Genomic DNA, 22,824 nt, shown 5'->3' with positions numbered 1-22,824 from the left:
CACGTCGTTGTGATGTGGTGCATTTTTTCAAGAAAGTCGTCCACCGTCTCGACATCCAATGAAGCCGCTGTGCTCTTGATGGCGATATTGGTAATTCCATCAATGAGCAGTGAATGACTGGTCTTCCGGTAACCGGGCATTGTACATGGCTATTTTTTTCCATCGCATAATCCTTGAAGCTTTCTTTCGAGAAAAGCCATTACGTTCTTCTACCTTCTTTATAACGTTACCAAAACGACTCTTCTCTTGAAACGACGAACGATGGCCGCTTTAAGTCCGGCCAGGACCTGACGACAGTACCTGAACTCAGGTCAAACCACTTGCAAGCTACTTTATTTAGCCTTGACGTAGCCGCTGACATCATTGCAACAGGTGGCACCTCGTGAATTTCGGCGATATTTTCGATCTTCTCATCTAGAGCTCCACATTCTCCTGTTCGGTACCCCCGAACTGAGGTATTTGCGACGACAGAAACTTAGCTGCATTCGTAGACATCGCTGAGAAATTCTGCGATACAGGAACTTCCCTCGCCCTATTTCTCCTGGGAATATCCCGATTTCCTAGTATCGTTAACATCTGACTAAAGTGTTTTGTTGTGCATCATTATTCTTGCTAAAATTTCATCCTGATCCATCATAATCCTGCAAAGCTGAGATATGTATCCGTAATAGGTGTTGCTTGGTTGGTGCCCGAAAACCTATTCTCCGAAAGAAAGCTGACGTGGGTGATGTGGGAGAACCCAATGCCTCTGTACCTGGTACTCTTCTTTCCAATGCTTCTCTTAACTTGGCTATACACTCTTCTCGATCATCAGGAACATCCGTAATTCCATACTCTTGAAGTTCTTCTTGCAATCGGGGCAGGGTGAATGCATCAAATTGCTCACGGCGTACCCATTTTTCTGATGGACGATCACGAGTCTTGCGCGTCGTAACTTGTTCAAACGTGTCCGTACCGGTTACGCGCTCGTTCACCAAGTTGGCGGACAACGAAGCGTAAAACGCGGGAACAGCGATAATGGCGCGCGCTTCTCGCGCACCTCAATTATGGAAAAGTCTCGAAAACTGATGCTTTCGAGGACCGGAAGCAACTTGCCAGTTCACTTCCGCACAATAGCTTACGAAAAACTTGGTCAATGCACTGTATCGAGTCCGAAACGTGCCTGTGCCGGAATCTTCCATAATGGCGGCCGGCCGATGTAGAAAGCGAGAACAGCGGGAATACGATGCGCACTCGCGCTAGCTTCATCGTAACGTTCCGAGCTCACCGACACTGAGCCGTAATCGAATAATGCGAGACTGCAGGAACAACGGCAGAACAACGGGAACTCGCGTTCTTCTCCGTAGACGTCCCAAAGTCAGCACGAAAACCTCGATGTTGCGAAGTCGTAACGCGTTCAAGCTGGTTGCCACTTGATATGGCGGCGAAACCGTTACCGAACTGAGAGTCCACGGTAGAACAACGCGTACGCGTACTTCTCCGTAAGAAGACTCGAGCTCGTACGAATTACTGAGCCGACGACCGCGGATGTATCCCACTTCTGAGCTGTAAAGTAGGCCCGTTCGAACTGAGGTTAGGCGGGGCTAGGTGTCAGGATTGAGGGCAGCAAAGAGAGGACTTCCACAGGGGCGTAGTAATAGGAACACAACTTAAGCACAAGGACTTTATTGCCGATACCTTAAGATAAGAGTCGCGGACGTAACGAGCGACCCGATCGGCGGTCGTGAACCAAGGTTGCAGCCGCTGCTGCCGATACGCAAAAGCCCGCGCAAACCTAAGCGCTGCCGACCAATCAGCGTCTTTAGCCAATGGGCGTTGTCGCCGCGCACGCCATCTCAAACCGCGCGCAATACCCGAGCGCCGTCGACCAATCAGCGCCTTTAGCTAATGGACGTTGTCGCCGCGCACGCCATCTTAAACCGCGCGCAATACAAACGAGGCCTACGTCCTTGGCTGACGTTTACAATATATATTTTAAAATATTTATATATTTTCATTGTTTTTATCCTTTTAATGTAAATTACAATTCTGGATATTTTCTTTTATCATGTCCACAGGACGTCCATCGGATATCCTGTGGACATGTTTTAGAGATATAAGCATGTCCACCAATTTCATAAACAGATATACTTTGGACATTCATAGAATGTCCGAAGGGCGTAAAACGGATGGCCTATGGACATCCTCAATATCCTTAAAGGGACGTCTTATGGATGTCCACCAAATATCCGTGTGCTGTCTGGGACCTAACCTAGAAGTAGGATTGACTTAGGCTTTGGAGCGTTGAAAAATTATGATAGCGTTCAGCAGAGAAAGCAGCTCAGTGAGCGTTTAAGTGATTATGTTCCTGATTAGTATATATTATACGTTCTTCTGGATCTATTAAAGGTCTAAAAGATAACTCCAAATCACAGAGCGCTCACTGATCTGCTTTCTTTGCTGAACATAACCTAAAATTTTTCAACGGAGCGGAGGTCGCAAATTGACGCTAAGCAAATATCCCTTTGCAATCTCGCTTTTAATCGTGACGCTATATCATGTGGAGGTGTTTATTTTAAGACTAGAGCTTATTGCGTAAAATATGTTATAACATGGGTCGATTATGTGATGTGTTATTGTACGTGCAATCTATATAAAAGTGACTATATTGAGTATCCATCAAGGGTTAGAATCGGATCAGAGTCGGGTTGGGGTGAGTGCTCTTACGGTGGAAACACCAAACTCGAATCTGTAAAAGTAGGTAAGCTAGGCCGGTTCTAAACCAAGTGTAGGTGCTCGAGGGGGGGGGGGGGGGTGAGGGGCGGAGGGGTATACCGCGGGGGAGGAACCGCGGGGGAGGGGTTCGCGGGGTGAGGGGACCCGCGTTCGCGTTTTCGGGCGCCGCGGGGGAGGGGGAGGGGGGTACCGCGTTTTCGGGCGTCGCGGTGGAGGAGGAGAGGGGTACCGCGTTTTGGGCGCCGCGGGGGAGGGGCGACCGCGTTCGCGTTTTCGCCGCGCCGCGGGGAGGGGTGACCGCGTTCGCGTTTTCGCCGCGCCGCGGAGTCCGCGTGCAATGGCCGCGTCGGTCCGCGTGACGTCACACGGCACGCTCCCGCTCGCGTTATCTCCCCCTCGTAGATGTTCTCTCGCGCCCCCGTCCCCCGTTCGCGCGCGTCTTCTCGTTCGCGCGGTCTCTCTCCCCCGTTCGCGCGGTCTCTCGCTCCCGGCCCTCATTCTTTCTCTCCCGTTCGCGCGCGTCTTCTCGATCGCGCGGTCTCTCTCCCCCGTTCGCGCGGTCTCTCTCGCTCCCGGCCCCCATTCTTTCTCCCCCGTTCGCGCGCGTCTTCTCGCTTGCGGCCCCCATCGCGCTTGTCTTCTCGCTCCCGGCTCCCGTTCGCGCGCGTCTTCTCGTTGGCGCGGTCTCTCACGCTCCAACTCGGGTGATCTCGTTCATTCATTCTCCATTATATTTAAACTTATTTAATGTATAAATAATATTATATGTTAAGCTTTTTTAAACATATTTAAATTATAATGTTTATATGAATCATATATAATCTTTTTTTACTATTTTTATAAAATTATTTGCCCTATTTAAGCATCACTATTACTAGCTTATCTAAAGAGAATGGAATCGGCGAAATAACGGAAAACAGATTTTAAAAATTATTTTATATTTTATATTTTAAATTTTGAAGTTATACATTTCTTCAAATAATGTATTTGAGGTATTTTCGAAATAATTTTACCAAATTTTCGGCTCGTAGATACGCATTCCGAACAAAATTTGTAAATCGAATATGTCTTCCTCGCCGCTCTGCTCCCATATTAGATCGTTGGCTTCACGATCAATCGATCTGAAATAGCGAGTCCACCTTTGATGCTCCAAATTCAAGAAGCCATCGATTCTCACCTCATCACGATATATCTGTCGCTGAAATCAGATTACATAAAATTAAAAAATGTTAAAAATATAAAGATACGAAGTATACATACCTGGCCACGAAGAATTCAAATTCTCACCATGTCTGTAACGCGCACCTCAACGATGGGTATGTTATCAACCCATACTATCTGTAAAAGTTATATACCAGTTAATATTTACAAATTTGCACTTTAATCGCGAATTGTTATACACACCCCAGTCGTTGGATAAGATATTTGAATCACATCTTCAATATAAGCCATTATATAGCAGTTATGTAACAAAATGCATGTAATAAGCCGTATGTTTGCAAAGAGAGACTGTGCTCTGACCCGAGGCAGAGCTCAATTTATAGGGAACGAAAAATGTAGAGAGAGGGTTGTACGTGATTTATCTGCGGCATTGAATAAAACTAGCTGTCATACTTACCGTTGCATCTTGCAATCGCGGGTGGATACTCTGAACCGCTATCGAATATAATGAGAAGCGAGGATGCGCGTGATTTATCTGTGGCATATTATGTTATGCGAAAATAATCCTCGCGAGAAAAAAGACAGCTATTGAACAGCTATCAAACAACTAAAACATCTTTAAAAACAACTAAAAACAACTAAAAACACCTATCAAACAACTAAAAACAGCTATCAAACAACTAAAACATCTTTAAAAACAGCTATCAAACAACTAAAACATTTTTAAAAACAACTGAAAACAACTATCAAACAGCTATCAAACAACTAAAACAGCTTTAAAAACAGCTATCAAACAACTATCAAACAACTAAAAACATCTTTAAAAACAACTAAAAACAACTAAAAACAACTATCAAACAGCTATCAAACAACTAAAACAGCTTCAAAACAGCTATCAAACAACTATCAAACAACTAAAAACAGCTTTTGAACAGCTAAAACAGCTTTTGAACAGCTTTTGAACAGCTAAAACATCTATATTATACTACAAACTATGTGGGAAAAGGAAATAAAACATTTTATATATACATATATAGTTTATTTTAAAAAATCATAATTTTTTCTGGTGTCGCGACCACCAGTTAAATATTTTCAATACATTTTGTAATGCGCAATTCTTAACATGTTTTTCACATCTTATAGTATTAGTAACATCTAGATTATTTAAAGATTCGATATCTTCGTAATCGGCATCCAAAGTCTCAATGTTTAGATTTTTTCTCGCTTTATTCTCAAGTAGATCCACCAGCCATTCTCGTTTCTGGCACCCCTTGACGTACACAAGAGTCGACATCTCGTCGCCCTCTCCAAGCACGGCCGATGTAATTAGATGTTTCGCCATGCTGTATGGCACGTTTCCGTTCTCCCATCGTAGTCCATTGTGATTTGCAATCAACCAAGAAGCGCATGACTTGTCGGATTTCATGAGGAGACTCCATGGCACGGGACATGTAAAAATGTAATGCGCCAAAACGGTCCCGTTTCTCAGAACCGCCACCTCCTTTACGACAAATTTCATCCTGACGGTGAATCCTTGCAGATCGACAAACGTTGGTACGATCATGACGAAACGACGGAGCAATCTGTATCTTATCGCGGTACATCAGTGTATCTTATATCGCAATACCCGCTGATATTGCAATTTACATGATTTTGCGCACTACGTACGACAATGGACAGTATTCGATTACGCGATCATGCAAGATGAGACAATAGGCGGTAGTATTTGCCGGTACATTCTCTTTGCAGTCAAATTCTATTCGCACATCCACGGTGGCGCTCTTGACAGATTCGTTTTGTCGCGAGCAATCGATGACAACAAAAGGTCTTTTTGTCAGGAATGTAACCACGGTGCAAAGCGTATCGAAGCAGTCGTATCCGTAATAAGCTTTACGAAAACGCGCATACATATCGAAAAGGACGGGCTTGGAAAAATTCCCCGTTCGCGCACGTCTTTTCGCTCCCGTCACCCATTATAGTTAGATCATTTTTATATTATTTTAAGTGATTTATTTATTGGAAATAAGAGGAAGAATATTTAATAATTTATATGAGACAGATGAGAAAAACGTTTAATGATCGCGCGACGAGTGCGGCACGCGCATTCTTATCGAGAGTTACCGCTCTGTAATTCTAAACCGCTGACGGTGGACAAGGGAACGGTAGACAGAAGGAAAGATAATTTTAGATACAGTGATATGCATTTTAATATACATTTATTTCTCATGTAATGCATCGTGTATAATATTATCTGCAGCATACGCCAACAGTTCACAATCAATAATTGAATTTTTATCATAAAATTCATGCAAGATTCTAACTGCATTACATTTATCGGTGATACAATTTTGGCGTAAAATGGTTACAAATTTTTTAAATTTTTCACTTACGCCATGAACATTTTGGTATAGTTGAAAATACACATTCTCGACGCAATGTTCTAGTTCGAACAGGAAGAGTACGGTTGACGGTTTCATGTACAAGCTGGTGTCGCACGATGTCAATTTTACAATATCTGCGTCACGTATTTTAACGAGTTTCAGATCTCGAAACGCTAGCGATGATGGCGCTGGTGACTGCACGAGTCGCTGAATATCTGCACGTTTTTCGATGAATGTCACCCACGTTGCATGAGGCAGAATTATCCGATTGCCTCGGTTATCGCCAATAAGTATATCCACAGAGTACATAGGTCCCACGTTGATTCCAACATCCAAAAATTTATACGCTGTCGATGTCAAGGCAAATCTCCTTCCCAAAATACGAGGCGTATAACGGGGTTTATCAAAACTGAAAAAATACAATTATGTTTATAAAAGTTTTTTTTTGCACAAATATATACGAAAATTAGCAGTACTTACTCATTGTGCTGTTTCTCGCACGTTTCATCCTGAATCGGAACGTAGTAGTTCACACCGTGAGTGTTTATCGTATCTGGAGGCTGTTTGTGACGTACTCGAACCGTATCAAACTCTTGACTGCGCGCGCTAGAATCCTCGTAGACTATTTATACATACAAAAATGTGAATCTTGCAAATAGCGCCAATGTACGGCTGCTGCATGGTGACCACCACCACAATCCACATATATGTTAAATGTGATATCTTTGTCAAGAACATTCGTAATGAGATCACCTCATCGGGCAATAGCATCTAATATGATTTTTTTTTCAAGACGTGTTTTACGTGTCTCGCGATGATTTCATCGAACACATGCAAAACTGCAAATTTTGCAATTTCGCATAAGTCAATGACGCAATATCGTTTTCAAGAACATGTCGCGACGTGTCTCGATGATTTCATCGAACACGTGCAAAACTGCAAATTTTGCAAATAGCGCCGATGTACGGCTGCTGCATTGATACAGATCAAATCACCGAAAGTCAATGGCGCGATATCGTTTTCAAGAACATACGTGTCCCGCAATGATTTCATCACACACGTGTAAAACTGCAAATTTTGCATTTTTTTTGGAAAACGCAAATGTACGGATGCTGAGATCACGGTGAAATTAGATATGATAAAAAAGCAAACGATGCATCATTAGTAGAATATAAAATGACGAATCTGGGGCATACGCTCAGTAGTCGAGAATTGGAAGTCGTGAGTACAATAAAGTATGTCAGGAAGAGGATCGTGTAATAAAATGTGTTTTGTAGAAATACCGCGAGAAATTAAATTGAAGAGAGCGGTGATAAATGTGCGATCAGTGGATAATGCATGTTTCGCATGGTCAGTGGTGGCTGCTCTGCATCCAGCCCAAAGAAATGCAGAACGGGAATCGTCGTATCCTCATTACACGTCGGTGCTAAATCTTACAGACATTGACGATTTTCAATGACGATGGATCAAATTAAACAGTTTGAAAATCACAACGATATATCAATCAACGTCTTCAGCATCGAGAAAAAAAACAAGGAACTTGCTATCCTGCCAATACGGGTTACTGGTCGAAAGATGGACAGACATGTAAATCTGCTGTACGTGCAGGACCCACGAGACAACAATGGTGGGCATTTGCGTGGATCAAGAACCTATCCCGCCTCGTGAGCTCGCAAATCAACAGGCACCGTGGTCAGAAATACTTTTGCGATCGGTGAGTATACATTCTAATAAATAATAAAAATAATTTTTACGTAAAAAAATATATAAAAAATTTCATTATTTACAGATGTTTGCACTATTTCTACACGAGCGACAAATTGGAAGCCCACACCGTCGACTGTCAGGAGATGAACGACTGCGCGATCAAGTTACCGAGCGATAACGACAAGTGGTTGGCTTTTAAGAATCACAGCAGGCGTGCATAAGATCCAAACAACACAAGGTGTACACCGAAACGAAAATAGCTTTAAGTCTGTACGATGATAAGCGATACATTATACTCGGTTCTACCGAGACGCTGCCATGGGGGCATTATAAAATACCATCGTAAATATATATTGTAATTACATTTAGATATTTATGAAAATAAATGACTCATTTGTATGTATAATATGTTTTTATATTGTAATACATTCTTACAACACATTATTCTTGTGTATCCATGAATTGTGTGAATTATCAATGTATATATGTATATATGTAATGTATGTAGTAGTATAACATATAAATGTATGAATGTATGTATGTAATGTAACGTATGTATTATAGGGGAGACCGGGGCCTAACCGTCAGTTTTTTTTCGGTGCCGATTTTTAACAAGAAAATAAATAATTTTAGTTAAATGTGGTATACCACTGTAAAGAGTGAACCTTTAGCTACAAAATTTATATAGGAAATTTTTATCTACGTCGCTTTGTTTAACCGGTATAGAGCAAAAACGACAACGGTGGAAAAATTGAAATCTCAAAAATGCCGGGGTTTAACCGTCACACTGAATTTTCAATACATATACGTTAGGGTGATTCAAAAAAACCTTCTTTTTTTATTTTTCGCGATACACCCCAAAATATCAAAGCTTACCTAAAAAAAGAATTTTCCTCAAAAGGGGAGCAAAATCGAACAAGTTTTAGAGGTCGCTACCAGCGATTTTCAATATTTTCGATTAAAAAATCCGTTTTTTTTTCAAATATTCAAAATTGCATAACTTTTCGAGTTTTAATGATAGAGGCATGAAATTTTCAGAGAATCTTCGTCAATTCATGTAGTTTATGAATATTGAGTTAAAAAATTTATTTTCGGAAACAATTTTTTTACGTTTCTTTTGTTTATAATAAAAAAATAATTGTCTATAACTAATAGGCGCCAGCGATCTGGGATTTGGTTTTGATTTTAAATTACATCTAGGTAATCCAAAAACACATTTCAATAATCAAATGCTTGAACATCGGTGAATTTGTTGCTAAAAATTTGTTTAAACAAGAAATTCAAAAAACCACGTTACCCGTAATGTAGAAATAATGCATGTCATAATCTTTATTTAGGTGTCTGTATTGCATTCCAACTTTTGTTGTCAAATTTAAGTTGATAGAATAATAAATTATCCAAATGCTACATATTCAATAGGGTGATTCAAAAAAACCTTCTTTTTGTATTTTTCGCGATACACCCCAAAATATCAAAGCTTACCTAAAAAAAGAATTTTCCTCAAAAGGGGAGCAAAATCAAACAAGTTTTAGAGGTCGCTACCAGCGATTTTCAATATTTTCGATTAAAAAATCGGTTTTTTTTTTCAAATATTCAAAATTGCATAACTTTTCGAGTTTTAATGATAGAGGCATGAAATTTTCAGGGAATCTTCGTCAATTCATGTAGTTTATGAATATTGAGTTAAAAAATTTATTTTCATTCAATGAATATGTAGCATTTGGATAATTTATTATTCTATCAACTTAAATTTAACAACAAAAGTTGGAATGCAATACAGACACCTAAATAAAGATTATAACATGCATTATTTCTACATTACGGGTAACGTGGTTTTTTGAATTTGTTGTTTAAACAAATTTTTAGCAACAAATTCACCGATGTTCAAGCATTTGATTATTGAAATGTGTTTTTGGATTACCCAGATGTAATTTAAAATCAAAACCAAATCCCAGATCGCTGGCGCCTATTAGTTATAGACAATTATTTTTTTATTATAAACAAAAGAAACGTAAAAAAATTGTTTCCGAAAATAAATTTTTTAACTCAATATTCATAAACTACATAAATTGACGAAGATTCTCTGAAAATTTCATGCCTTTATCATTAAAACTCGAAAAGTTATGCAATTTTGAATATTTGAAAAAAAAACCGATTTTTTAATCGAAAATATTGAAAATCGCTGGTAGCGACCTCTAAAACTTGTTCGATTTTGCTCCCCTTTTGAGGAAAATTCTTTTTTTAGGTAAGCTTTGATATTTTGGGGTGTATCGCGAAAAATACAAAAAGAAGGTTTTTTTGAATCACCCTAATATACGTACATCTAATCCTGAAAAATGATATGATACATCTTAATAATTGTTTTTTAAGAGAAAAATATAAAAATTTATTTAAAATTTTTATGCGAAACATTATTAAAAAATAGTTACGAGGGTTCCTCTTTCCGCAGAAGTCACTCGCCCGACTTGTTTTACTCCTCGACGTCCGATGACTCTATTCGGTGTCTGAACGGTTGTAATTCCCGTCTCATCCATATTCCATATGCAGTGAGCCTGGAAATGCCCGGAAATGCCTTGGAAATGCACCCGGACTGCTTACTGACGGATTAACCCCAAACACAAGTTTCAGGTTTGATCGCCCACGAAATATTAGACATCAACGATAATGAAAAAACTACACTGGATTCGTGTTCAGCATGCATTACTCTTTATAATCACGTACCTCGAGATTTGGAGAGCAAATATTATTGCAGATATTACAAAATTTCCACGCGCAGAAAATGTAACTTTCACCTTCCGAAAACACGTTTGCCCTCGTAAAAATCATAACACGGTAGGTAACCTGCCGAAACTCCGTTGGTCACATGGGTACCATAAGCAGCGTTTACAATGTTAATAGCGAGTTCGCACAATATACAGGTTCCGAGATATTTGATTTGACGGTTCAAACCCCGGCGACGGTTAGGCCCCGGTCTCCCCTATTAATGGAAGGAATATTAATAAAGATATTCTACATATGTGTATTTCATATTTTTTTATTATATACTTTATATGTATTACATATTTCAAACACTTTACACGTCGAGCAATCGCAGACGATCCACCAGCTCGTTGGGGTCATCCCAGTGCACGTAGTCGATCTTATTGTCGGTTAGCGTCATCGCGCGAGGCGCGAATAATCCTTTTCCGGATTTTTTCTTCTTGGATTCGGTCGATATCAACGGTGAGATTACCCACTGATACTTGTATTCCCTGTTGCCCTGTACTCGCTCGCGAGGATCATGCTTGAATTTATGAGCACTCGTTGCACTATTTTTTAGATCACGTCACATTCTTCGATGGAGCACTTGCACGTGACTCGTTCACACGCTGAACAATATCGTTTGCAATGTTGAACGCAATAGTGCGTAAGCATAAAACGATGAAGGCTGAAGAAGGGGGCATTAAAGCGATTAAGTTCCCAATTATTAACATCATCATCATGGTCACGTTCATAAGTTCTTTCAAGCATCAATAGATTATTTGGATCAATGATACGGCCAGGGTACATACGTACCGAATTGTTCATCACCACCAATTCAACGTATTTCCCAATACCTGTATGAATCTTAATGTATGTTGCTTCACAATCGTCGAGATTTTGATAAATTTTAGTCGCCCAATAGCGATAGTCAACAATAGGCCTAATATAATACGGCACAACGTCAGCACGGCGAGCTGCACGTGATTCTTCCTCGCTAACGCACTCGTCCCGCAACCGTCGATACACTTTTCGTTTCACGTTAGATCTCCCGTTATAAGGAGAATTGGTATCGATAACGACTCTTTATCTAGCGATGCGTTGACCGGTTCCGCGTATACCTAGTTCGCGATCGCGAAGAAACTGTACCGGTGATATTCGTCGCACATCCGTCAATTTCACACCTTGATCTTCTTTACGCAAACCATCGGCGACACCTCCCATTATATACTCATCCTCAGAGTCTGGAAACTCTGTAGAGTTCACGTCACTTGTCCATTCCATGTTGCGCACGTTATATATAATGTTCCACTCGCGATAATGTTTTTTTTTCACTTCATGCAAATTGGGCACATGTTGCATGGAAATGTCATGTACAATGCTTCATGATATTTTGAGCAGGCGCGGTAATGCATCGTACGGCGTAAATCAACGAAGTGTTTTCGGACAGCGTCCTCCATACTGTGGAAACCTTTGATATAAAAATTATGATGTCATAATATTTTATACCACATCACATTCCAATAATTTTAAATATTAATTTGCACATTTACCAGATGAATTGCTGCACAGATGAATCGCTGCACATAGATTTTTAACTGTTTCGATCGCTGCACACAGATTTTAACTGTATCGATCGCTACACAGATGTATCGCTGCACATAGACTTTCAATCATACTACTGCGGCTTGATGCATCTGTGCAGCAATTCATCTGTACAGCAATTCATCTGCACAGATGCATCAAGCCGCAATTCATCTGTGTAGCGAGTACAGGGCAACAGGGGATACAAGTATCAGTGGGTAATCTCACCGTTGATATCGACCGAATCCAAGAAGAAAAAATCCGGAAAAGGATTATTCGCGCCTCGCGCGATGACGCTAACCGACAATAAGATCGACTACGTGCACTGGGATGACCCCAACGAGCTGGTGGATCGTCTGCGATTGCTAGACGTGTAAAGTGTTTGAAATATGTAATACATATAAAGTATATAATAAAAAAATATGAAATACACATATGTAGAATATCTTTATTAATATTCCTTCCATTAATATAATACATACGTTACATTACATACATACATTCATACATTTATATGTTATACTACTACATACATTACATATATACATATATACATTGATAATTCACACAATTCATGGATACACAAGAATAATGTGTTGTAAGAATGTATTACAATATAAAAACATATTATACATACAAATGAGTCATTTATTTTCATAAATATCTAAATGTAATTACAATATATATTTACGATGGTATTTTATAATGCCCCCATGGCAGCGTCTCGGTAGAACCGAGTATAATGTATCGCTTATCATCGTACAGACTTAAAGCTATTTTCGTTTCGGTGTACACCTTGTGTTGTTTGGATCTTATGCACGCCTGCTGTGATTCTTAAAAGCCAACCACTTGTCGTTATCGCTCGGTAACTTGATCGCGCAGTCGTTCATCTCCTGACAGTCGACGGTGTGGGCTTCCAATTTGTCGCTCGTGTAGAAATAGTGCAAACATCTGTAAATAATGAAATTTTTTATATATTTTTTTACGTAAAAATTATTTTTATTATTTATTAGAATGTATACTCACCGATCGCAAAAGTATTTCTGACCACGGTGCCTGTTGATTTGCGAGCTCACGAGGCGGGATAGGTTCTTGATCCACGCAAATGCCCACCATTGTTGTCTCGTGGGTCCTGCACGTACAGCAGATTTACATGTCTGTCCATCTTTCGACCAGTAACCCGTATTGGCAGGATAGCAAGTTCCTTGTTTTTTTTCTCGATGCTGAAGACGTTGATTGATATATCGTTGTGATTTTCAAACTGTTTAATTTGATCCATCGTCATTGAAAATCGTCAATGTCTGTAAGATTTAGCACCGACGTGTAATGAGGATACGACGATTCCCGTTCTGCATTTCTTTGGGCTGGATGCAGAGCAGCCACCACTGACCATGCGAAACATGCATTATCCACTGATCGCACATTTATCACCGCTCTCTTCAATTTAATTTCTCGCGGTATTTCTACAAAACACATTTTATTACACGATCCTCTTCCTGACATACTTTATTGTACTCACGACTTCCAATTCTCGACTACTGAGCGTATGCCCCAGATTCGTCATTTTATATTCTACTAATGATGCATCGTTTGCTTTTTTATCATATCTAATTTCACCGTGATCTCAGCATCCGTACATTTGCGTTTTCCAAAAAAAATGCAAAATTTGCAGTTTTACACGTGTGTGATGAAATCATTGCGGGACACGTATGTTCTTGAAAACGATATCGCGCCATTGACTTTCGGTGATTTGATCTGTATCAATGCAGCAGCCGTACATCGGCGCTATTTGCAAAATTTGCAGTTTTGCACGTGTTCGATGAAATCATCGAGACACGTCGCGACATGTTCTTGAAAACGATATTGCGTCATTGACTTATGCGAAATTGCAAAATTTGCAGTTTTGCATGTGTTCGATGAAATCATCGCGAGACACGTAAAACACGTCTTGAAAAAAAAATCATATTAGATGCTATTGCCCGATGAGGTGATCTCATTACGAATGTTCTTGAAAAAGATATCACATTTAACATATATGTGGATTGTGGTGGTGGTCACCATGCAGCAGCCGTACATTGGCGCTATTTGCAAGATTCACATTTTTGTATGTATAAATAGTCTACGAGGATTCTAGCGCGCGCAGTCAAGAGTTTGATACGGTTCGAGTACGTCACAAACAGCCTCCAGATACGATAAACACTCACGGTGTGAACTACTACGTTCCGATTCAGGATGAAACGTGCGAGAAACAGCACAATGAGTAAGTACTGCTAATTTTCGTATATATTTGTGCAAAAAAAAACTTTTATAAACATAATTGTATTTTTTCAGTTTTGATAAACCCCGTTATACGCCTCGTATTTTGGGAAGGAGATTTGCCTTGACATCGACAGCGTATAAATTTTTGGATGTTGGAATCAACGTGGGACCTATGTACTCTGTGGATATACTTATTGGCGATAACCGAGGCAATCGGATAATTCTGCCTCATGCAACGTGGGTGACATTCATCGAAAAACGTGCAGATATTCAGCGACTCGTGCAGTCACCAGCGCCATCATCGCTAGCGTTTCGAGATCTGAAACTCGTTAAAATACGTGACGCAGATATTGTAAAATTGACATCGTGCGACACCAGCTTGTACATGAAACCGTCAACCGTACTCTTCCTGTTCGAACTAGAACATTGCGTCGAGAATGTGTATTTTCAACTATACCAAAATGTTCATGGCGTAAGTGAAAAATTTAAAAAATTTGTAACCATTTTACGCCAAAATTGTATCACCGATAAATGTAATGCAGTTAGAATCTTGCATGAATTTTATGATAAAAATTCAATTATTGATTGTGAACTGTTGGCGTATGCTGCAGATAATATTATACACGATGCATTACATGAGAAATAAATGTATATTAAAATGCATATCACTGTATCTAAAATTATCTTTCCTTCTGTCTACCGTTCCCTTGTCCACCGTCAGCGGTTTAGAATTACAGAGCGGTAACTCTCGATAAGAATGCGCGTGCCGCACTCGTCGCGCGATCATTAAACGTTTTTCTCATCTGTCTCATATAAATTATTAAATATTCTTCCTCTTATTTCCAATAAATAAATCACTTAAAATAATATAAAAATGATCTAACTATAATGGGTGACGGGAGCGAAAAGACGTGCGCGAACGGGGAATTTTTCCAAGCCCGTCCTTTTCGATATGTATGCGCGTTTTCGTAAAGCTTATTACGGATACGACTGCTTCGATACGCTTTGCACCGTGGTTACATTCCTGACAAAAAGACCTTTTGTTGTCATCGATTGCTCGCGACAAAACGAATCTGTCAAGAGCGCCACCGTGGATGTGCGAATAGAATTTGACTGCAAAGAGAATGTACCGGCAAATACTACCGCCTATTGTCTCATCTTGCATGATCGCGTAATCGAATACTGTCCATTGTCGTACGTAGTGCGCAAAATCATGTAAATTGCAATATCAGCGGGTATTGCGATATAAGATACACTGATGTACCGCGATAAGATACAGATTGCTCCGTCGTTTCGTCATGATCGTACCAACGTTTGTCGATCTGCAAGGATTCACCGTCAGGATGAAATTTGTCGTAAAGGAGGTGGCGGTTCTGAGAAACGGGACCGTTTTGGCGCATTACATTTTTACATGTCCCGTGCCATGGAGTCTCCTCATGAAATCCGACAAGTCATGCGCTTCTTGGTTGATTGCAAATCACAATGGACTACGATGGGAGAACGGAAACGTGCCATACAGCATGGCGAAACATCTAATTACATCGGCCGTGCTTGGAGAGGGCGACGAGATGTCGACTCTTGTGTACGTCAAGGGGTGCCAGAAACGAGAATGGCTGGTGGATCTACTTGAGAATAAAGCGAGAAAAAATCTAAACATTGAGACTTTGGATGCCGATTACGAAGATATCGAATCTTTAAATAATCTAGATGTTACTAATACTATAAGATGTGAAAAACATGTTAAGAATTGCGCATTACAAAATGTATTGAAAATATTTAACTGGTGGTCGCGACACCAGAAAAAATTATGATTTTTTAAAATAAACTATATATGTATATATAAAATGTTTTATTTCCTTTTCCCACATAGTTTGTAGTATAATATAGATGTTTTAGCTGTTCAAAAGCTGTTCAAAAGCTGTTTTAGCTGTTCAAAAGCTGTTTTTAGTTGTTTGATAGTTGTTTGATAGCTGTTTTTGAAGCTGTTTTAGTTGTTTGATAGCTGTTTGATAGTTGTTTTTAGTTGTTTTTAGTTGTTTTTAAAGATGTTTTTAGTTGTTTGATAGTTGTTTGATAGCTGTTTTTAAAGCTGTTTTAGTTGTTTGATAGCTGTTTGATAGTTGTTTTCAGTTGTTTTTAAAAATGTTTTAGTTGTTTGATAGCTGTTTTTAAAGATGTTTTAGTTGTTTGATAGCTGTTTTTAGTTGTTTGATAGGTGTTTTTAGTTGTTTTTAGTTGTTTTTAAAGATGTTTTAGTTGTTTGATAGCTGTTCAATAGCTGTCTTTTTTCTCGCGAGGATTATTTTCGCATAACATAATATGCCACAGATAAATCACGCGCATCCTCGCTTCTCATTATATTCGATAGCGGTTCAGAGTATCCACCCGCGATTGCAAGATGCAACGGTAAGTATGACAGCTAGTTTTATTCAATGCCGCAGATAAATCACGTACAACCCTCTCTCTACATTTTTCGTTCCCTATAAATTGAGCTCTGCCTCGGGTCAGAGCACAGTCTCTCTTTGCAAACATACGGCTTATTACATGCATTTTGTTACATAACTGCTATATAATGGCTTATATTGAAGATGTGATTCAAATATCTTATCCAACGACTGGGGTGTGTATAACAATTCGCGATTAAAGTGCAAATTTGTAAATATTAACTGGTATATAACTTTTACAGATAGTATGGGTTGATAACATACCCATCGTTGAGGTGCGCGTTACAGACATGGTGAGAATTTGAATTCTTCGTGGCCAGGTATGTATACTTCGTATCTTTATATTTTTAACATTTTTTAATTTTATGTAATCTGATTTCAGCGACAGATATATCGTGATGAGGTGAGAATCGATGGCTTCTTGAATTTGGAGCATCAAAGGTGGACTCGCTATTTCAGATCGATTGATCGTGAAGCCAACGATCTAATATGGGAGCAGAGCGGCGAGGAAGACATATTCGATTTACAAATTTTGTTCGGAATGCGTATCTACGAGCCGAAAATTTGGTAAAATTATTTCGAAAATACCTCAAATACATTATTTGAAGAAATGTATAACTTCAAAATTTAAAATATAAAATATAAAATAATTTTTAAAATCTGTTTTCCGTTATTTCGCCGATTCCATTCTCTTTAGATAAGCTAGTAATAGTGATGCTTAAATAGGGCAAATAATTTTATAAAAATAGTAAAAAAAGATTATATATGATTCATATAAACATTATAATTTAAATATGTTTAAAAAAGCTTAACATATAATATTATTTATACATTAAATAAGTTTAAATATAATGGAGAATGAATGAACGAGATCACCCGAGTTGGAGCGTGAGAGACCGCGCCAACGAGAAGACGCGCGCGAACGGGAGCCGGGAGCGAGAAGACAAGCGCGAATGGGGGCCGCAAGCGAGAAGACGCGCGCGAACGGGGGAGAAAGAATGGGGGCCGGGAGCGAGAGAGACCGCGCGAACGGGGGAGAGAGACCGCGCGATCGAGAAGACGCGCGCGAACGGGAGAGAAAGAATGAGGGCCGGGAGCGAGAGACCGCGCGAACGGGGGAGAGAGACCGCGCGAACGAGAAGACGCGCGCGAACGGGGGACGGGGGCGCGAGAGAACATCTACGAGGGGGAGATAACGCGAGCGGGAGCGTGCCGTGTGACGTCACGCGGACCGACGCGGCCATTGCACGCGGACTCCGCGGCGCGGCGAAAACGCGAACGCGGTCACCCCTCCCCGCGGCGCGGCGAAAACGCGAACGCGGTCACCCCTCCCCGCGGCGCGGCGAAAACGCGAACGCGGGTCCCCTCACCCCGCGAACCCCTCCCCCGCGGACTCCTCCCCCGCGGATTCCTCCCCCGCGGCGCGGCGAAAACGCGGTTCCCCCCTCCCCCTCCCCGCGGCGCCCGTAAACGCGGTACCCCCTCCCCCGCGGTATATCCCCCCCGCCCCTCACCACGCGGTATACCCCCCGCCCCTTACCCCGCGGTAAACCCCCCCCCGCGGTATACCCCTCCGCCCCTCACCCCCCCTCGAGCACCTACACTTGGGTTAGAACCGGCCTAGCTTACCTATTTGTGAACCTTACCCAACAAAATTTTAAGGTAAGGTCCAAATGAGGTTCGGTGGACACATCGACATATAGACTACGCGATCCCTATATGAGAGCCTTCAAAAAGTGTGCAGTAGGGTTGACCTTGTTCCCTCTTTGTCTATATACTATTGGATAGAAAGAGACAGCTTGACCTTTACCAGTCGCTATCTCTTTTCTTCCACCGGTGTGAGTCACCGGTCATATTTTTCTATACCTGAGCGTAATCCATACTATACGAGGGTCGTTCAAGAAGTCCTTAGAAAATCCAAGAGATGGCGTTTGTAGTATCGAAAACACAAGGTACAGTTTTTTCAATTTTGCACGAAAAATTTTCTAATGACTTATTGAACGACCCTCGTATGTCGATGGGTGAAAACGACAAGGGTCGAGTTAAGGTTACTGTCGTGTTGCAAACGGGATAATCTTTGTGCTGATTTTCGTCGCCGATCTTGAAATAAAAAATAATTTCTGCATATTAATTTCTGCATATTACTTGATACTGTAAAATTAACATTATCGTTCTCAGATCTATGATATTTTATGATGTTCTTAGTCGCATAATCTTAATATCAGGCTACTGTTGTATATAGCTGATATTTTGCATAGTTGGTTATGTTCAACCTTGCTGCAACCCTGGTGTAACTCTGATCCGGTGGAAACAAATAAACCAACCTGACACTAACCCGACTCTGACTCGACTCTGACCCGATTCTAACCCTCGTACAGTGGGGCCAAAGCGTCAAAACTTGGCCAAACGTAAGAAAATTGAAACCGTAAAGAAAACATGTTATGTACATACAATTAATAGAAAACATCCATATGTACGTTTCTGATACATATTTGTCATTTTTACTGTTGCTGTCATTATTATTATTTATCAAAGCTTATAACCTTTAAGCGAACTGTTTATATCTTTATGTAAGATACGTTGTCACTTCGTATTATAATATGCCTCGAAATTGGAAGTTTTCTAAGTCATTTCAGCATGAAAATGATATCTTCAGGTATTTTAATCATATATTTATAGTTAAGTTATATAAATAGTTAAGTTTTATTTGTTATTTTTATAACAAATAGTACATTATTTTAGTTTGATGTAAACTTCCCGTGTGGAAATTCAGATCCGGAAAAGGATCGGGGAAAGCCAGTTTTCTTATTTACTATCCAAATTCTATCTAGTAAAACTAGTCAGCACCTCGTGCTATGTGTAATTTTGCGCTATCTAGATCTTGGACATGGAAAACTATCCAAGCACTAGATCGTAATCGGCTACCAATTCTAGCTATATATATCGTCTCTAGAAACTATCTAGTTAGCTGCCAAGCCAGCACTACATCCCAGGGCATGTAAATATGATGAATTATGAATGCATAAATATAAATGTTTTAATATAAATATGTATTTATTTATTTATTTTGTTACAATATTTGGTTATTTATTTGGTTTCGTAAAATTTAAAGAAAGCAACGTTCCGTAATTACCCAATCTTAAAAAAAAATTAAATCATACTTAATAAAAGTTTAATAAAATAAAATAAAATAAAAAATAAAACACATCAATAACTTTTTGAGAAATAAAAAATAAAAGACATTAATAACTTTTAGGAAATAAAAAATAAAACGCATTAATCATTCACGCATTATCATCCGCTGAATTTGGTTTTTTCGAACGCTGATGGGCTCGTGGCACCCTCCAATCCTTCACGTTAGATAGGACTGCTCCTAGGTGCACCAGATATTCCCTGTCGGATACCGGAGGTATAAGCTGCTTATCAATTTTGTCGTCAATGACGTCTGTAATTGTGAAACAAAACAATTTTTATTTTATTCTGTATGTATTAGTTTATTTATTTTTAAGATTTATTCGTGACCATATGCACTCTGTCTTATCTAGTAGACAAGCAGAAAACTGTGTATCTTTAAATATAAACTTTTCATCGACTTTTTTTGTACAACAACGCTATATCGCGGGACAAGTATCTCTTTAATATAGCGGTTATGTTTTTTGTTACTGATTTTTTATCATCAAACTTCCGCGACAATGCTTGTATCTAAAAATGAATAAACTACATTTAATACCACAGCGGGCTTCTAACTTTGTTAAAAAGACATCGATACTCACGAATGCTGATCGGCACTGTGCATCTTCTGAGAGCTTCGTGTCGAATTCTATAAACTGTTTATGAGTCATGAATGGAAGTTGTAATAAGTACTTCGAAAGACACACTCATAGGCACCGTTTCTGTTGCTGTAGTGTTCATATAAGGATCGTTCGCATTTCATTTACTACGGCGATCAATTGTCGTTGATCATATCTAATATTTCGTATTTCCTTCAGGAGTAACTTCATATCTGTAAGTGCAGTCCGATTCGAAAAATGTGAATAATTGAGTCAGACGGTAATACAATCGATAATGGAGCATAATGTAATGCATGATGGTGTTACACACCATAGTGCGCGTGGGTATCGACCGAAGGCAACAGATGGTTCTTCTTTTTCGCGCATTTCAGGTCTTGAAAACTTCCTCACAGATAATTCTTTCTTCGACAGTTTTGTAGAAATTTTGTTTCCTACTCGTGTGAGACCCGAAGTCGTGGATACATTCTGCACTTCCGACATTGGTTGCGCAAGATCTATAGATCATCACTGACAATGAGTACGAATTTACAGTTAAACCCGATCGTTCAACCTCACCATCGTCAATGTTGCTATCGAAATCCAACGGACAAGCTCGGCCGATGTTTGCGAATGTCGCAGTTCTCGGAGACTCGGTTTCAGATACTTCTTTATTCAGTTTTGGATATATTTTCTTTTGCTTTCGTATAGACACTGAGGCTGTGGAACTCTGATCTTTCGGAATTAGTCCTGTGCGTTCTGTACAATATTATATACGAGAATAAACATATTTTATAGCAAAATAAACATATTTTATAGCTGTATTATAACATAAGCGTCATAACATTTTTACTCGAAATTATGTAAATTAATATCACCATTTTTTCGTGGTCGTTCAGTAGACGGTGTCGGTAATATTTTTGTATCGTGAACCGATCGTTGACTCTTATTTCTGGATCTTGATTTTTTCACCGGACTCCTATCTCTAATCGGACTATCTTCGTCTAAATAGCTTGACGCTGAACAGCTTGAAGGTGCATATTGTGCTACGGAGGACACTTGTCAATTACAATTACAGTACAATTATGTACTGTTAAAATTATCTAGATAATTGTAACTGATGCATAAGACTCGAGATAAACGTATTATACCGGTTATTTCTGATACTCACGATCCTTGGAAAATTGAGACTCGTGTTCATTGAGTATCATTTGCAGAGTAGGTACGTTCATAATGTCAATTGTTGCTTTGTCTTTACTAGCTCGATCTGCGAAAAAATGTGCAGCCTGTGCAGCTTTTTCTTGAGCCTCCTCGGACCCTGTTGTGTATGCATAATCCTCGACACGCAAACGATTCAAACGCTGCATTGCTTCCTTATAATTCGCTATATAGACATGTAATTTAGAAAAAAAATTAATTGCATGCAGAATTAAAATTGATAATTTTAGTTTGGCAAACAAACAGAAACTTAAAAAAGTCTTGACTTGATACAAATTTGTCAATGCAGTTTTGTTAGAAAAGAATAGCATAGATCAGTGCTAGGGAAACAGTATAGTGGAAAAAAATTGATTCCTTTTCTTGATATCGTCTCTGATGAGGTGAAATGTTGGTGTATAAACTGCACACATTTTATTAATTTAAAAGGGATAGTTAGAGAAAAGTTCATATCGGTCAGAAGAAATTTTATGCTACAAGAAATACTGTTGATTCTTTAGTAACACAAATGAATTGTATTGGACCGCAGCTTACATCTGACTCATTAGCAATGACTTTTCTGTTTATGAATCTGACTAAAGCGATTCATGTCCTTTGATAATTATGAATTCAATCAATGTTTGGAAACACGACCTCAAATGGTGATAGGGTATCACCATAGGGTGCACACACGGCGCCACCATGGACCCAGAGGCGCCAGCGAGAAATCCGACTATAGTGGTCCCCACGCACATATAGAGGCGCTCACGTACATGAGCGTTCAGCGAATCAGCGCCGCTGAGCACTCATGTACGTGACGCCTCTATGTATGCGTAGGGACCACTGATCGGATTTCTGCACTAAGAAAAAAAA

General features: G+C 39.7%; 2 protein-coding genes and 1 long non-coding RNA gene across 3 annotated transcripts; 1 reads left to right on the top strand and 2 right to left on the bottom strand.

The window, feature by feature from the left end:
* Positions 1 to 6,092: 6,092 nt before the first annotated feature.
* On the bottom strand, positions 6,093 to 11,987 carry LOC139785885 (uncharacterized). Its single transcript, XM_071725049.1, has 3 exons — positions 11,888 to 11,987; positions 6,759 to 6,879; positions 6,093 to 6,666 (listed from the first exon to the last, which is right to left on the bottom strand). Exons 1-3 carry the CDS (start codon positions 11,985 to 11,987, stop codon positions 6,093 to 6,095), a joined length of 795 nt encoding a protein of 264 aa, XP_071581150.1.
* A 453-nt stretch (positions 11,988 to 12,440) lies between these two features.
* LOC139785884 (uncharacterized) lies at positions 12,441 to 15,192 on the top strand. Its single transcript, XM_071725048.1, has 2 exons — positions 12,441 to 12,505; positions 14,619 to 15,192. The coding sequence occupies exons 1-2, from the start codon at positions 12,441 to 12,443 to the stop codon at positions 15,190 to 15,192; spliced, it is 639 nt and encodes a 212-aa protein (XP_071581149.1).
* A 4,827-nt stretch (positions 15,193 to 20,019) lies between these two features.
* LOC139785886 (uncharacterized) lies at positions 20,020 to 22,360 on the bottom strand. The gene is made up of 6 exons (XR_011722116.1): positions 21,929 to 22,360; positions 21,636 to 21,803; positions 21,337 to 21,516; positions 21,092 to 21,275; positions 20,764 to 20,993; positions 20,020 to 20,435 (listed from the first exon to the last, which is right to left on the bottom strand). It is a non-coding gene; the product is annotated as an uncharacterized lncRNA (long non-coding RNA).
* Between the last annotated feature and the right edge of the window lie 464 nt (positions 22,361 to 22,824).

This window comes from Temnothorax nylanderi, unplaced genomic scaffold, assembly GCF_030848795.1.
Source record: "Temnothorax nylanderi isolate EJ_2023f unplaced genomic scaffold, tnyl_v1.0 TNYL_tig0910_pilon, whole genome shotgun sequence".
Lineage (NCBI taxonomy): Eukaryota > Metazoa > Arthropoda > Insecta > Hymenoptera > Formicidae > Temnothorax > Temnothorax nylanderi.
The sequence above is the reverse complement of the archived record's forward strand: the minus strand, read 5'-3'. Positions and strand labels throughout refer to the sequence as shown.

Excerpts from the sequence above, each read along its gene's own strand:
- LOC139785885 (XM_071725049.1), bottom strand. The coding sequence starts at position 11,987 with ATGGAATGGACAAGTGACGTGAACTCTACAGAGTTTCCAGACTCTGAG. Across the intron at positions 6,880-11,887 it reads TTTGCGTAAAGAAGATCAAG|TCTACGAGGATTCTAGCGCG; the intron begins GTGTGAAATTGA and ends ATGTATAAATAG. Across the intron at positions 6,667-6,758 it reads GTTCCGATTCAGGATGAAAC|TTTTGATAAACCCCGTTATA; the intron begins GTGCGAGAAACA and ends GTATTTTTTCAG.
- LOC139785884 (XM_071725048.1), top strand. The coding sequence starts at position 12,441 with ATGCATCAAGCCGCAATTCATCTGTGTAGCGAGTACAGGGCAACAGGG. Across the intron at positions 12,506-14,618 it reads GGGGATACAAGTATCAGTGG|TTTTGATAAACCCCGTTATA; the intron begins GTAATCTCACCG and ends GTATTTTTTCAG.